At 34.0% G+C, this 14,081-nt stretch overlaps 1 protein-coding gene across 2 annotated transcripts; it reads left to right on the top strand.

Moving 5' to 3' along the window:
* Positions 1-235: 235 nt before the first annotated feature.
* CYP37 (peptidyl-prolyl cis-trans isomerase CYP37) lies at positions 236-6,795 on the top strand. 2 transcript variants are annotated; one of them, XM_006601132.4, is made up of 10 exons: positions 236-576; positions 1,922-2,100; positions 2,420-2,518; positions 2,621-2,727; positions 2,838-2,979; positions 3,231-3,441; positions 4,399-4,441; positions 5,283-5,478; positions 5,860-6,000; positions 6,266-6,795. In XM_006601132.4, the coding sequence occupies exons 1-10, from the start codon at positions 357-359 to the stop codon at positions 6,404-6,406; spliced, it is 1,479 nt and encodes a 492-aa protein (XP_006601195.1). In that variant the 5' UTR covers positions 236-356; the 3' UTR covers positions 6,407-6,795. The 2 variants fall into 2 exon arrangements, with proteins under 2 accessions (XP_006601195.1, XP_003550216.1); XM_003550168.5 differs by having other exon boundaries at positions 4,396-4,441.
* The last annotated feature ends 7,286 nt before the right edge of the window (positions 6,796-14,081 follow it).

The raw sequence follows: 14,081 nt of genomic DNA, 5'->3' as shown, positions 1-14,081 counted from the left end.
GCATTGTTGTTATAACCGCTGCAAAAATAATTTTTCTATGCTGATTATAATTACAACGAATATCAGGAGTATCAATATAATTTTACAAAATCACCTTGATAAAGAAAAACTGTCGCGCTTGTGTGGGTAAAATTCACCAAAATAAAACTTGAAATGATAAAATTTATAAAATAACAAAATTGAAACATAAAATTTACGATTAAACCTAAATAATAAAAAAAAGAGGGAATTGAAATCCGAAACAAATTGATCGTAAAAAAAATAAAGAAATCAGAAACAAATCAAAAGTTGAAAACCCTCACACAGAAAGAGTGGTTTGTGCGGTGGTGAAGAAGCGTTCGGAATAGAAGAAGAAGATGTCGTCGGTTTACGTTCTAGAGCCTCCGACGAAGGGGAAGGTGGTGGTGAACACTACGCGCGGTCCTTTGGACATTGAGCTGTGGCCGAAAGAGGCTCCGAAGGCCGCGAGGAACTTCGTTCAGCTCTGCCTCGAAAACTATTACGACAACACCATCTTCCACCGCATCATCAAGGACTTCCTCGTCCAAAGCGGCGACCCCACCGGCACCGGCACCGGTGCTTCCCACGCGCTCTAATTCAGCCCCCTTCGTCTTTCATTTTTTTTCTTCCATATTCTTATCTCAAAAATTGAAACTAAGTGTGTGTGTGTGTGTGTGTGTGTGCGCGTGCGTGTGTTTGAGTGAGCATTTGCATAATTGATTTTAAATGATTTTTTCTTTTTTGCATTATTGATTTTGAAGTGAATTGATTTGTGTTTGAAATTTGGATGCGTTCTGATTCTGAAATCAAATTGGATGTAAAATTTAGTATGAAGTTTTTCAATCTTAAAGCAAAAGCTGCTTTTTATCACTCTAGATGTGTGATTGGATTAACGTTGGATTATTCGGAATCACGTTGAGATATAATAATCTCGTCGAAATATCAGTTAACGAGATTTTAGTTAAATGTTTACATGTTTAGTGCAGTTTACTCTGGAAGCAACAATTTTTTTCTTCATTTAGTGCATTGGAATTCGTTATTATGCATTGGAAATTTGGAATTTGTAAAAGTACTTTCCTAACTTTAATCCAAATAGTCTTATACATTGAAGAATTAGTTCTGGATTTTAAATGAATATGTTTTTGCATAATTGAAGATATGAGTGATCGTTTGCATGATTGATTTTAAATGAATTTGTTTTTGCATAATTGATTTTGAAGTGAATTGATTTATGTTTGGAAGTATTGTAATGTAAAATTTAGAGTGAAATTCTCAATCTAATGCAAAAGTTACTTTTTATCTCTTCAATGTGTGTATAGATTTACGTTGGATTGTTGGATTATTCATAATCATGTTGGTTGAAATATCTGTTAACGAGATTTTAGTTGAATGTTTACGTGTTTACTTGAAGAATTAATTCTGGATTCATAATTGATTGTAACTTGTAGCAACTTTAGGTTGCTTTGGATGTGTTTTTATCCTAAAAGCAAGTTTGATGTAAGACTTAGTGCAAGTTTTTCAATCAACACAGAAGCTACTTTTTATCACTTCCAGTGATACCAAGGTTTGGAGGCAAAATCAATTTGGCCTAACAGTAAACAAACATTTGTATTTTTGCTGAAATCACGTCTAACAGGAGGCAAATTAATTGATACTTCCCACCATGAGTAGTGTGTTTGGTTTTATGGTGATTTAAGGAAACCATGGTGTCCTGCCATGTTTTTTCACCACGCTAGCAAGTAGCTTTGAGGCTACCATGGTTTTTTAAACGTGATTCATCCACCATGTTTCCAAACATAATAACATATTTGTTCTGTTGTAGTAGCTAGCTAATGTGATTTATGGATGCCATGTGGTTTGTGACTTCTTCTGATTGTTTAGTGGTTTTTATAAACTAATTGTTGTTGTGTTGTTGTTGTAGGTGGTGAAAGCATTTATGGTGGTGTTTTTGCTGATGAGTTTCATTCACGTCTGAAATTCAAGCACAGAGGAATAGTTGCAATGGCCAATGCCGGAACTCTGAATTCCAATGGAAGTCAGTTTTTCATCACTCTCGACCGCTGTGATTGGCTTGATCGCAAGCATACCATTTTTGGAAAAGTAAGAGTTATTTGGTTCTAGAAAATGAATTTTGTTATCGTTTTCTATTTTAACTTTTAATTATTGATCCTTGTCACATTGGTTTTGCTTTAATTCTTGTCTTCAAAGATCTGTATTAGAAACAGTGAACATAAAAAATAAAATTGGAAACCATAGAGTGTTTTCTTCATTCTTTTCTATACTTTTGAAAATAGAAAAACAAAATGAAATGGTACTTTTATGATGACATTTGAAAAAATAAATTATATTGTAGCAAAAACTTTTCATTTTGTAATTTGTTAGGGATGCATTCATTGTTCTCTCTGTTATTTGACTTCAGGTGACGGGAGATACAATGTATAATCTTTTGAGGCTGGGTGAACTTGAAACTGATAAGAATGACCGGCCTTTAGATCCGCCGAAGATATTATCAGTTGAGGTTCGTTGTGCTTTTGATTGACATCGCTAAAAGATAATTTGAAGTTTGTGTTCAGTGAATGGAGAATTTAACCTCCCTAACATCTTAATATGCTTGTTCTAGGTGTTATGGAATCCATTTGAAGATATTGTTCCAAGAACACTTCAAAAACTTCAGATTGAAGCTAAAGCTGATACAAAAAATAAAGAGTCAGGGAAAAAAGGCGTAAAGTATGTTCAACCTCCTAGAAAATAAAAATGTCTTATAATTCAAATACTCAATGCAGAATGCTTACTCTCCAAGAAGCATGATGCTTATTTTTTTAAAATTCAAATTACAGAAAATTGAACTTGCTTTCATTTGGGGAAGAAGCTGAAGAAGAGGAAAAGGAATTGGCATCGGTGAAGCAAAAGATTAAGAGCAGTCACGATGTCTTGAACGATCCTCGTCTTCTAAAGGAAGATACTCTTAATAATGAACTGGTAATAAGGTCTAGTAAAAGTAGAACTCTTACTTGACACCTTGTATGCATTATTTGCAATTTTTTAGTACTTTATCTGTTAATAATTTGCACTTTGCAGTAGCTGCTTTTGGCTCACAGCTCCCAGAGTCCCAGTATTACCCATTCAATTGATAATTTCACCCTGAAAGTTCATATTTCAATGAAAACTAACAACATAAGTGTTACATCAAATGGCCGCACACATAAGATTGCTTGTATTTCTTGTTGCAGAGTTCATCAAGAAGAGATATGCAATTATCTGTAAGGGATGCACTTAACTCAAAGAAAGACGAGCCTCAGAAAGATTCAGATGCTGGTAGCATGGCATGTCTTAATTTCAGTGATGACGATGAAGCAGATTTTGATGCAAGAATGCGCATGCAAATACTCAAAAAGAGGAAGGAGTTGGGTGATCTCCCTCCCAAGCCAAAGTTGCGAAATGGTACCTCAAATTGTCTTTAATATTATATATTGTAGTTTGTTACATCTCAACCTCTGATCTAGGGAATGTTTCTGGTTCTACCTATGCAAGTTTCAATGATCTTATAACCATGACATTGTGCTATCAGAGTCACTGTCAGGCTGCCTTGTTTATTCCCTCTTCATCCCCAACAGAAGATAAATCTTTTAGAAATTATTGTGGCCACTTGATACTAATCCCATCTGTCAATTTGAAAACTAAACATAAAAATGATGTACTTTTGAAGTATCAACATTATGAAATTCAATTCTCACTCTTATGGTAATGCTTGTTGGATCAGTAGGGGTACAGAAAACATGTAGTAATAGTTAACATTTTGGAAATAGAATTAGAAAATATTGAATTGCACGGGGTGTGGTAGAATCAAGTCATTGAAATGACATCTGGCACTTGTCAAATGAGATCAAATAATGTACATGTATGGCATAAATATTTTAGTTGTAACAAATGAAAAAATGGTTAGAAGATGTAATGTTACTGTATGAGCAATTAATCGAGACACCCACAACTGCTAGTATATTGGATCTTTAGGTTCAGTGTAAAATGCAAATTTTAAAATTCCTTTTTGCTTTTTTAACATTCTAGGGGAATGTTTACTATATTTTGTAGTTACAAGAGCAAATGTAAATGACAACATGCAATAATGAAATAAATTTAATTACAACGGTAATGAATTGGGGATTAGTGGAATTTAGTATATAAATTTATAAATCTATGGCAGAAGTTTCTTATTTGTGCATGCTGTAATCGTTATATGTACCATACCAACACTTTAGCTGTTGATTCCTTTGAACAGCTTATGATATCGCTTTCTTTCTTTCTTTATATATATATATATATATATATATATTTTTTTTTTCGTATTCAAAATATATTTGGTATCAAGGCTCACCTTATTTTTAAATTTTTAATCAGCAGGAAGGTCCAGTCCAGAGAACCATGATACGTCGTCTGCAGCCAGGTAAAAATATTAACATTTGACATTCTGTTATGGCTTTCACATTATCTTTTAGCTGTTGTCACAAGAGTGTCAATGTGGATATTTGAATGGTGTTGGTTTATATTATAATATGATAAAAAAAAACAAATTTAGTTCTTTTGAATTGTATAATATTGCTGTGAAACAATAATGAACTATTAGGCTCGTTATGGGTAGCCTTTGGCCAATACTTACTCCATGTTTCTGCACTAGCATATTTGGGAACAAAGCTATTTGAACTTGTGGCCAAGGACCCAAGGTAGAGGCGATTATTAGATGGTTGTGCTTGGCTGCATATCACATTTAATTCACATAAGGAACTGTTCCTGTGCAATGAAAACACATTGTACTTGCGTGTTTATTCTTAATTGCATATAAGGATAATATTTCCTAAAGTAATCTTGTTCATTCTCCAGAGTTCCAGGATATGTATGGATTTTAATAAATGCCAGATATTTCTTGCATATAGATATCTATCTGATATTTGATATTTCTCCTAAGGAATGTTTGAGATTCCTAATTCATGGCTGCATTACCTGAGAAATCAACTGTAATCAGTTTACTTTTTTTGCTTCTGTTCTGGCTAGTGTTCATTATTTATTTAATTAACGGAGAAATATACTGTCAGTTATGTGCCAAAGAAATATTTTAAAGTGGCTTCTTGTTTGCCTTCTATTGCCTATGAAGTTTGCTTGCTTGGATTTCCAAATAGACTTATTGGATTTTCTAAATATCTGAGCTTGTTTTGTGGCTTTTACAATTATCCAAGCAGTTTGTAATTACTGTCTTAACCTCATTAAATTGTTGAATGTTTTCTTGTCAGGTCCAATGCTGTAAGTGTTGATGAGGATCAACCAAAGGTGGAAAAATTGTCCTTGAAGAAAAAGGGAGTTGGATCTGAAGCAAGAGCTGAACGAATGTCTAATGCAGATGCAGATTTGCAACTATTGAATCAAGCTGAGAGAGGAAGACAATTGCAGAAGCAGAAGAAACGCAGACTTCAAGGGCGTGAAGATGAAGTATGTTATGATTTTTTATTTATTTGTATGTTTTATCTTCTGTTTTCTTATTCCCTTTGTATTTTTTAAATTATTTTTTGGCTTGTGTTCTAGATTGTTCTAGACTATCAAGAAATGTGATTGATAGGGAATTATAGCTTGAGCCTGCTTGACTGATAATCTGCTGAGACATGTTAAGAGTAGTTGACTGGAAATTTCTAGATAAATGAGATTGACAGCTAATTGAACATTTGCTCAATTGCTGATGTCTGAAAACTCAGATTATGGGGTTAATATTTTGTTTCTACATTTCTAAAGACTATGGGTTCTTTTATAATATGTTTGCATATTTTCAATTGATTTTCATGAGTAACGCTGCTCCTTTTGTATCTCTATCTTTAGGTTCTGGCTAAACTTGAAAAATTTAAGAATTCTTTATCAGCAAAGGCGACACCCCCAACTGATGAATCTGAAGACGTTAGTAATGAGGAATTGTCAGACTGGAAAGGTGTTAGTTTAAAGTTTGCCCCACAGACTGGCAAGGTCAGTTTTCTCTTTGCGTTTCATCTCAATACATATAAAATCATTTTATTTTCCATCCACATCATGTGTCTTATCTATCTGAAACAATGCTTATCAACATGCAGAAAATCATTAAATTAGACACTTCTAATGAAATCTATGTAGTCATGTGCCAAGATATATACACTAATTTTATAATTTGAAATAATTCCTTTCTGAATTCAAACCACATCAGTACTTTTTTGCCACCTTAAATTTTGCCTGTAATTTTGTTGTAAATATGCAGGACCGCATGTCTCGCAATGAAGACCCAAACGACTATGTTGTGCATGACCCTCTTCTGGAGAAGGGGAAAGAGAAGTTCAATAGGATGATAGCCAAACAAAAGAGACGAGAACGAGAGTGGGCTGGGAGTTCCCTTACTTGACCTTACATGTGCCAACATGGCTGTGTAAATATACAAAGCTGATTGGTTTTCAAGGCTAGCACATCACTGTGCTGCTGGGAAAGTAAACTTGCCCTAATAGGAACCCAGGAGAAAAATGTTGCATTGAGGAGTTTAGCAAACATGGTTGGCAAGTACATTGATATTGGTGAGTGAGATGTGGGGTTACTCATGAAAGGACCTACTTTGAATTGTTCGTATTTTTGGTCCAATGTCAAAAGATGTATTGTGTAGATTTTAACACACCAAGTTGTTGTGTTTTATATATTTAGGATTCAAGAGAATATTGTATTATTGTGGAACTAACGATTTCGGCAGATGAAGTCGTTACTCAGAATTATGCTAGTTGAGATGGGTTTTACGTTGCACTATTTTATATGGGTATTCAAATTAATAGCATGTTTGGTAATGCATCATGCACATGGTTTTTCACATCGGATTAGAAGTTCCTAGTTCGAGATTTTATATTGGGCAAATGTTAACAGTGTCCTTAGGACATTAGTTAAAGAATAGGACATTACTTAAAGAATTAAAGAGAAATTTTTTTATCAGGATATTCAAAATTATGTTATTAATAAAAATTTTATGTTCTTCTATGATTTTTATCATAAATATTTTTTTCTTTTACTTTTTTAACCATGGTCTCAAAGGTACTATCAATACCCTTTATATTATATTGAAAACCTATTTGATGTGATTTGTTTTGTTTATTGGGACACATTTTTAAATATGCATCAACAGTTAGTGTATAAAGCTGGCGTGCCAAATTAAAAATTAACATTGGTGAAGATGTGCTTGTTTGTCTACTCTTAAGATGAGTCTGCTCGTGGAAAATCGAATATTCAAAGTCACTTCAACAAGTAGTGATACAAATTATTGATGAAACACAAACTAAGATGTGAATGACATACTATTGAGGTCCAACACTAATGCAAGTCTTTCATTTGCATCCAAATGTCACATTTTTTTCTTTCACCACACCTTTTTTGGATTTCGGTTTGGGACAATTGGGGCATTTGTTTCCTACATTCCTACTATTGAATTCAGGATTTTGCTTTGTGTACCCAGCATTTTGCTTGTGCACCAGCAATTTTTTGATATTTCAAAAATGCCTATTATTTATTCTTCTTCCTTTTATGTTGTTCACTCATTCATTCTGTTTTTTTTTTCTTCACATTTTCGTTCATTCTTGTGAGAGCAGAGGTGCTTTGTGTCCACTTTGGTTGAGCTGCAAGTGTTACGATGGTACATCGACAAGTGGTGGTGATTGGTGTGGTTGTTAATGGCAAAGGTAAGCTACAACTTCTATTGGATCTAGATTTTTTGTTGCATATACAACTTAGGGATTGATAATTTATATAAAATTTACAAATTGATAATTCAAAAGTTTTATATAACTTATGGATTGACAATTAGTAAGTAATTCATAAGTAACTTACGGATTGACAATTTGTATGTTGCTTATGGATTGACAAACGGTAAGTATTTGTTTTTGTTTTTTTTTAATTATTGTTTATTTAAATATAATTAGTATTATTTTAAAAAAAATTAAATAGGTATAGTTTCATTATTCATTTGTAAGAGTTTGTTTTTATAGTTTGAAAGTGATATTTATTTTAAAATAATTTAGACTTATAATTTATTTGAGTCGTTTTTATTTTAAACTTGATTTTTTTAGTGCTTATAATTTTCTGAATTACAATTAAGTACAAAAATATTTGTATTTTTAATATATATGGTTATCGATTTTAATGTATTACATGGTTATCAATTTTAAGTACAAAAACTTGATTTTGTTGGTTTTTTAATATGTATGTATGTATGTATGTATGTATGATTATCAATTTTAATGTATTATATTATTAAATGCAGTAGAAAAATTAAAAAATTGTGTAGTATATGTATCGTGTGGTTAGGGGTCATTTGTTTGTCATTAAAATTTTTCAATGTTTTGTTAAGATGGATGAAGATCAGTGGATGCATGACATTATAATGTGTGAAGAAACTGATATGAATGAACAAAATGAAGACGAAGCTAGTGTGAAATCAAAACATGTTGATTGTTCTGATACCTTCAATACTTTTCAGATATTAATATGATTTTTTGTTGTTAAAGTAAGTTAATGAATGTCTCTTGAAGAGTAAAGATGTTTGGATTGCATTGTAGGTGTTTGATACCCGTGATGATGTTTTGAATTGGGCTTGAGTTGTTGCTTATGAAATTGGTTTTGTGGCGATGATTATGAGGTCAGACATAAATATTGGTATGAGAGGAAGGATGTCATTTGTCTTAATTGGTTGTGAAAGAAATTATCAATATAGGGGTAAGAAGAAAGATTTGGTAAGAACAGAAACTGGCAATAGAAAATGTGGGTGTCCCTTTAAGTTGCGTGGGAAACCAGTGGTTGGAGGCGAATGATGGATGGTGAAGTTAATGTATGGGAGTCACAATCATGAATTGGCCAAGTCATTAGTTGAACATCCATACACTGGTCAATTGAATAAGGATGAAAAGATTATTATTGTTGATATGACAAAGTCAATGATGAAATCAAGAAATATTCTGCTAACGTTGAAGGAGCACAATCCCAATAGTTATACAACAATCAAGCAAGTATACAATGCAAGAAATGCATATCATTCTTTTATAAGAGGCAGTAATACTAAAATGCAACAACTAATGAAACTTCTTGAACAAGATCAATGTATTCATTGGTATAGATTGAAGGATGAAAATGTTGTACGTGATATCTTTTGGAGTCATCCTGATGTAGTTAAGCTATGCAATGCCTGTAATTTGATATTTTTTTATATATAGTACCTAAAAAAAATAGTTACAGACTCCCGTTACTTGACTTTGTTGGTGTCACACCAACAAGATGACATTCTCTGCTGATTTTGCCTATTTGGAAGAAAAATATCTAAATAATGTTGTTTGGGCTCTAGAACGGTTTTGAAGTCTTTTTCTCAGACATGATGCCCTCCTTGGAGTTATTGTTACCAACAGAGATCTAGCAGTGATGAATGCAGTGAAAATTGTATTCCCTGAGTGTACCAACTTGTCGTGTCAGTTTCACATTGATAAGAGTGTGAAGGCAAAGTGTAAATCCCCGGTTGGTAAAAAAAATGCAAGAGATTATGTCATGGAAGTCTGGTGGAGTTTGGTTGATTATCCTTTTGAGGAAGAGTTCGATGAGTGCCTTAAGAAGTTTGAGATTGCTTGTTCACCATGGCCAATGTTTGTTGACTATGTCAATCAAACATGGATAATTCCCTACAAAGAAAGATTTGTTAAAGCCTGAACGAATAAGATCATGTACTTAGGAAACACAACTAACAGGTATGAAAATTGTAAATTTTTTTATTGTTTAGGGTTTAGGACTTGATGGATAAAAATAGTTTTCTTTGTTTATTTTTTTTGTGTATTTCATATGCAGGGTTGAATCTGCTCATTGGGCCTTAAAAAGACTATTACAAAATAGTCTTGGAGACCTATGTAGTTTTTGGGAAGCCATGAACAACAATGATCACACTGATGATAACTGTGGATATCGTGCAATTATTGTCTTATTAGGTATAGGTGAAGATTCATGGTCTTTGGTGTGCAACCAGTTGCTTAAAGAACTTGCAAAATGTCTGATGAGTATATCAACCTGCTTGGTGGCATAAACAAATTTGAGGAATTAAAGCAATCCCTATTTGTTGATGAATTATCCATGGTATATAATTTTTGTTATGTTTTGTTGGATTAAATTTGGTTTAAATAAATGTAATTATAATTGTTACATGTAGGTTACTAGGAATAAGTAGATGAATATAACCGACATGAGATATGTCATTGCATCAAGGTATAATGTTATCCTTGTTTCTCTTTCTCTTCAACATAGCATGACATTTTTTCCTCTTAGAAGTCAACTACCAAAATATTGTTATGTACATCGCGTAATATGTATCGGTCATGTGTATGACAATCATTTTGTTCAGGTAAAAGCATGATCATCCTGTTTGTTTAATTTATGTATTAAATTGTGTTATAATAATTTGAATGTGTATGTCTATATGAAACATGTATTTTGAAGAGATCGTTGTCCCTTACCGTCAATAGCTTTGTTATGATCTACACATTGTTATGTGGGGTTTAGTGGTACATGATTAATTAGGGTTTAGTGTTAGTTTAGGACTTAGGGTTTATTGTTACGTGACTAATATAGGATTTAAGGTTGCATGAATAACTAGGGTTTAGTGTTAAATGTCTTATTAGGGTTTAGTGCTACTTGAATACGTAGGGTTTAGTGTTACGTGACTAATTAGAATTTAGTGTTACTTCACTACTTAGGGTTAATGGTACGTGACTAATTAGGGTTTTGGGTTATTTAAATACCTAGGGTTTAGTGCTACATCACTAATTAGGGTTTTGTGTTACTTGACTACCTAGGGTTTGTTGTTACATGACTAATTAGGGTTTAGGGTTGCTTCAATAATTAAGGTTTATTGTTACGCCAATAATTACGTTTGTTTAGTGATTAATTTAAAATTCGCCTACTACACAAACGAAAATAAACAAAAATCTTTTCGAATAACATTGAATAATAAACATTGTTCAGTCATATTGCACACATAATTGATATAAAACCTAATAAATCCCAAAGGTCTTCATGTGTCTTTTATATGCCGCCTTCGTCCCGATCGCACATCTACATTGCGTTCCGCAGTCACACCTCTGGTGATCCTTAAACAATCTTTTGTGATAGTGTATGCTTTTGTACCTTCAGTTACTATCCTTAGGTTGAGCAACCTTTCCAACCTTTCATCTATTGTTTGGCAAACCTCCTAGGACATTGACAACAAGGAAAAAAGTTTAGGGTTAATGAATGTTCAAATATAATGAGTAACAATGACAATTGAAAATATATTTTACCAATGCATGTCAAGACTACTCTACATGAACAGGTGCATCTGTAGGTGCTTCGTCCATAACCACTGCCACCACCAAGTGCTGAGGAATATCTGGTGCAATAAATATGTCATTGTGCAGCACGGGTGGATGTTTAGGAGGATCCCCAGGCTGTGCCGGACTTATGAAGGGATGAGAAATCATATAGCATCACTTTATGTAGTCTATTGCACACTGTCCAGGTGTAATGCATATCTGACCCATCGGTGCAAGGTATTTAGAAAACTAAATCCATCTATCATCAATATCTTCTATGCATAACATTGGAGAAGCAAGGTGTATAGAAATGGTCTGCACATGCCCAAATTGTCGCACAACCCTCTCTGGTTGGTGTATGACAATAGATGGACTCCATCAGATATGTCCAGAAAACAAAGAAATCAGCTCAAGTTCTCTAAATGCACGATGGTCACCATAAGGAATCCAGCATATAATATCATACGTCAATTAATCCAGCCACTTGCGATACGTTAGCACTAGGAATGCCTTCCCAGACTTCCAACGGCAGACACGTGGTTTCCTCTCATGATAATCTTCAACAGTAATACACAAAGCAATAGAAGGAAAATGCTCGTAGTTCCAACACGACACATATTTTGAAAATAAAAAAAAATTCAAAACAATACTCAACATAAAATATATAACAAAAATAAAAAATTAAATTCAATTATAATTACCTATAAAAGTGTGATATATCCTGCAAGTTGTCTGGCGCTGCTTTTAGAGGCATCATTCAAATTCTCATACATGTGGACTAGGGCGACAGTTCCCCATGCGTAGCTTCCACTCTGGGTGAGGTCACGAAAGGCATCTAAGAATACCACATGCACGTGTGTGACACTCTTGTTAGCAAAAAGTGTGTGTTAGTTACTATTTATAAGTTAGTTAGGTATTGAAAATTTACAAGGAAATAGTGATGTGCCTCCAATTTATGGTTCTTTTTGTAGAAATTGTACATATTTTCTCTATTGTGTGATTTTATAGAGTAGAAACTCCATTTTTTGTGACCTAATGTTGAATCCAACTCAGTTTCAGGCCAAAGAAGAGAAGGTAAAAGCTGCTGATGACTCGTTTAGCGAGGCATATTGGCTAAGCGAGATGTATCCGCTTAGCAAGGCATCTAGCTTGCTTAGAGGATAGGAAACCCTAGAAAAGGATAAGTCAGAGATTTGCACGTCCAGCGTGCAGTCAACCCGCCCAGAGAGGACGTTGTCTCTTCTCACGCTTAGCGCGCCCATGCTCGCTTAGCGGAATTTCACTTACTCTCGCTCTACGAGACATGCTCGCTGAGCGAGCCTTCGGAAGCTGAGGAGTCCAAGAGCCTTTAAAACACTGAAGTTGGCGGAAATGAAGGGAAAACTGGTTGAGAGCAACAAAGAGAGCTTGACTTCATGAAAAAAAAAGAGATTTAGGGTTGAGAGGCTGGAGAAGACATTCTCCATCATTTTCTTCCATTTTTCTTTCACCAAAAAATAGTTTTCTTTTTGTATTTTGAAGCTTTGACTTGTAATGGAAGGCTAGAGCCTCTTTGTTGGGGAGTTACTACTGAAACTCTTGATGTAATACTCTTACTATCTATTTAATGCTATTTTTCTGTGTTCTTTGCTTCTATCTATGCTTATTTTACATGCTTGTGGCTTGATCATCCATTTGTATGTGCAATTAGGTTTTTTAGTATTGGAAAATGCTTTAAAACCTTAGAACTTGATAGAGCAAGCTAGAAATCTATATGTCTAGGAATGGAGTATAGTGATCTAGCCCATTTTACATTTTAGGCTTAGTGCAACTCTTTTAGAACAAGTTTGTTGAGGAATCAAGAACAAAGGCTAAAGAGAGTTAGGCTCATTCATGTGAGGAATCATGGTTTAAGTAATTTCTCAGTATAAGAACACTAGGATAACGTTAAATAGAGAAAAACACATTTTATATAGCAAGAGGAATTCAGTAGGACACTCCCCAACGCTTTTAACTTGATGGTTGTCACTTTCTATAGCTTTAAAAATTTTGTTTTTGTTCAAATAGTTTAGTAGTGCAGAACTCAATATTTGTGTTATTTCAAGCCTTATAAGTGTTTACATATTGAATATACATAGTCTAGGTGAAACAAATTCCCTATGGATACGATACTCGGTCTTACCGTTTTATATACTACTTATGCAAATCGGTACACTTGCCGACACATCAACAGTGTGCAACCTACCAAATGCAAGAGATATGCTTGAGCTGCTACAGTCCATTGTGCTGCATCACATTTGTAACGATAAATGTCTCTCAGCCACGATAGCCAAACATATGTCCCATGGCATTGTATTGTCTCAGCTTTTGCTTTTTCTGAACTAACTTCAAGCAATTCAACTAATAGCAACATGACTTCGTCCATATGAAGAGCCTTAAAGCTATGGAAGGTGCTTGTAATGGGCAGATGAAGCAACGATGCCACATTATCGAGGGTGATAGTCACCTCTCCTACAGGAAGATGGAAACTACTAGTTTCCTTATGCCACCTCTCCACAAAAGTCGATATAAGTCCCCGATCGTTAGTGTCCAACGAACATGTGATCAGAGGACTTAATCATGTGGCAGCCACTAAGCCTTCAATTTATGGAGAAGACCTGCCAAATTTCTCAACCTTCCCTCTATGGTAAGATAACTTCAACTCAGGATGTTCCTAAAAATGAAAATTTAAATCATTTCAACAATAAT

The sequence above is a fragment of the Glycine max genome, chromosome 17 (genome assembly GCF_000004515.6).
Source record: "Glycine max cultivar Williams 82 chromosome 17, Glycine_max_v4.0, whole genome shotgun sequence".
Taxonomy (NCBI): domain Eukaryota; kingdom Viridiplantae; phylum Streptophyta; class Magnoliopsida; order Fabales; family Fabaceae; genus Glycine; species Glycine max.
Note: the sequence above shows the minus strand (reverse complement) of the source record. Positions and strands in the feature narration are given on the sequence as shown.

Coding starts and splice junctions, on each gene's coding strand:
- CYP37 (XM_003550168.5), top strand. CDS start 357: ATGTCGTCGGTTTACGTTCTAGAGCCTCCGACGAAGGGGAAGGTGGTG. Junction 2,101..2,419: donor AGCATACCATTTTTGGAAAA/GTAAGAGTTATT, acceptor ATTTGACTTCAG/GTGACGGGAGATACAATGTA. Junction 2,519..2,620: donor CGAAGATATTATCAGTTGAG/GTTCGTTGTGCT, acceptor TGCTTGTTCTAG/GTGTTATGGAATCCATTTGA.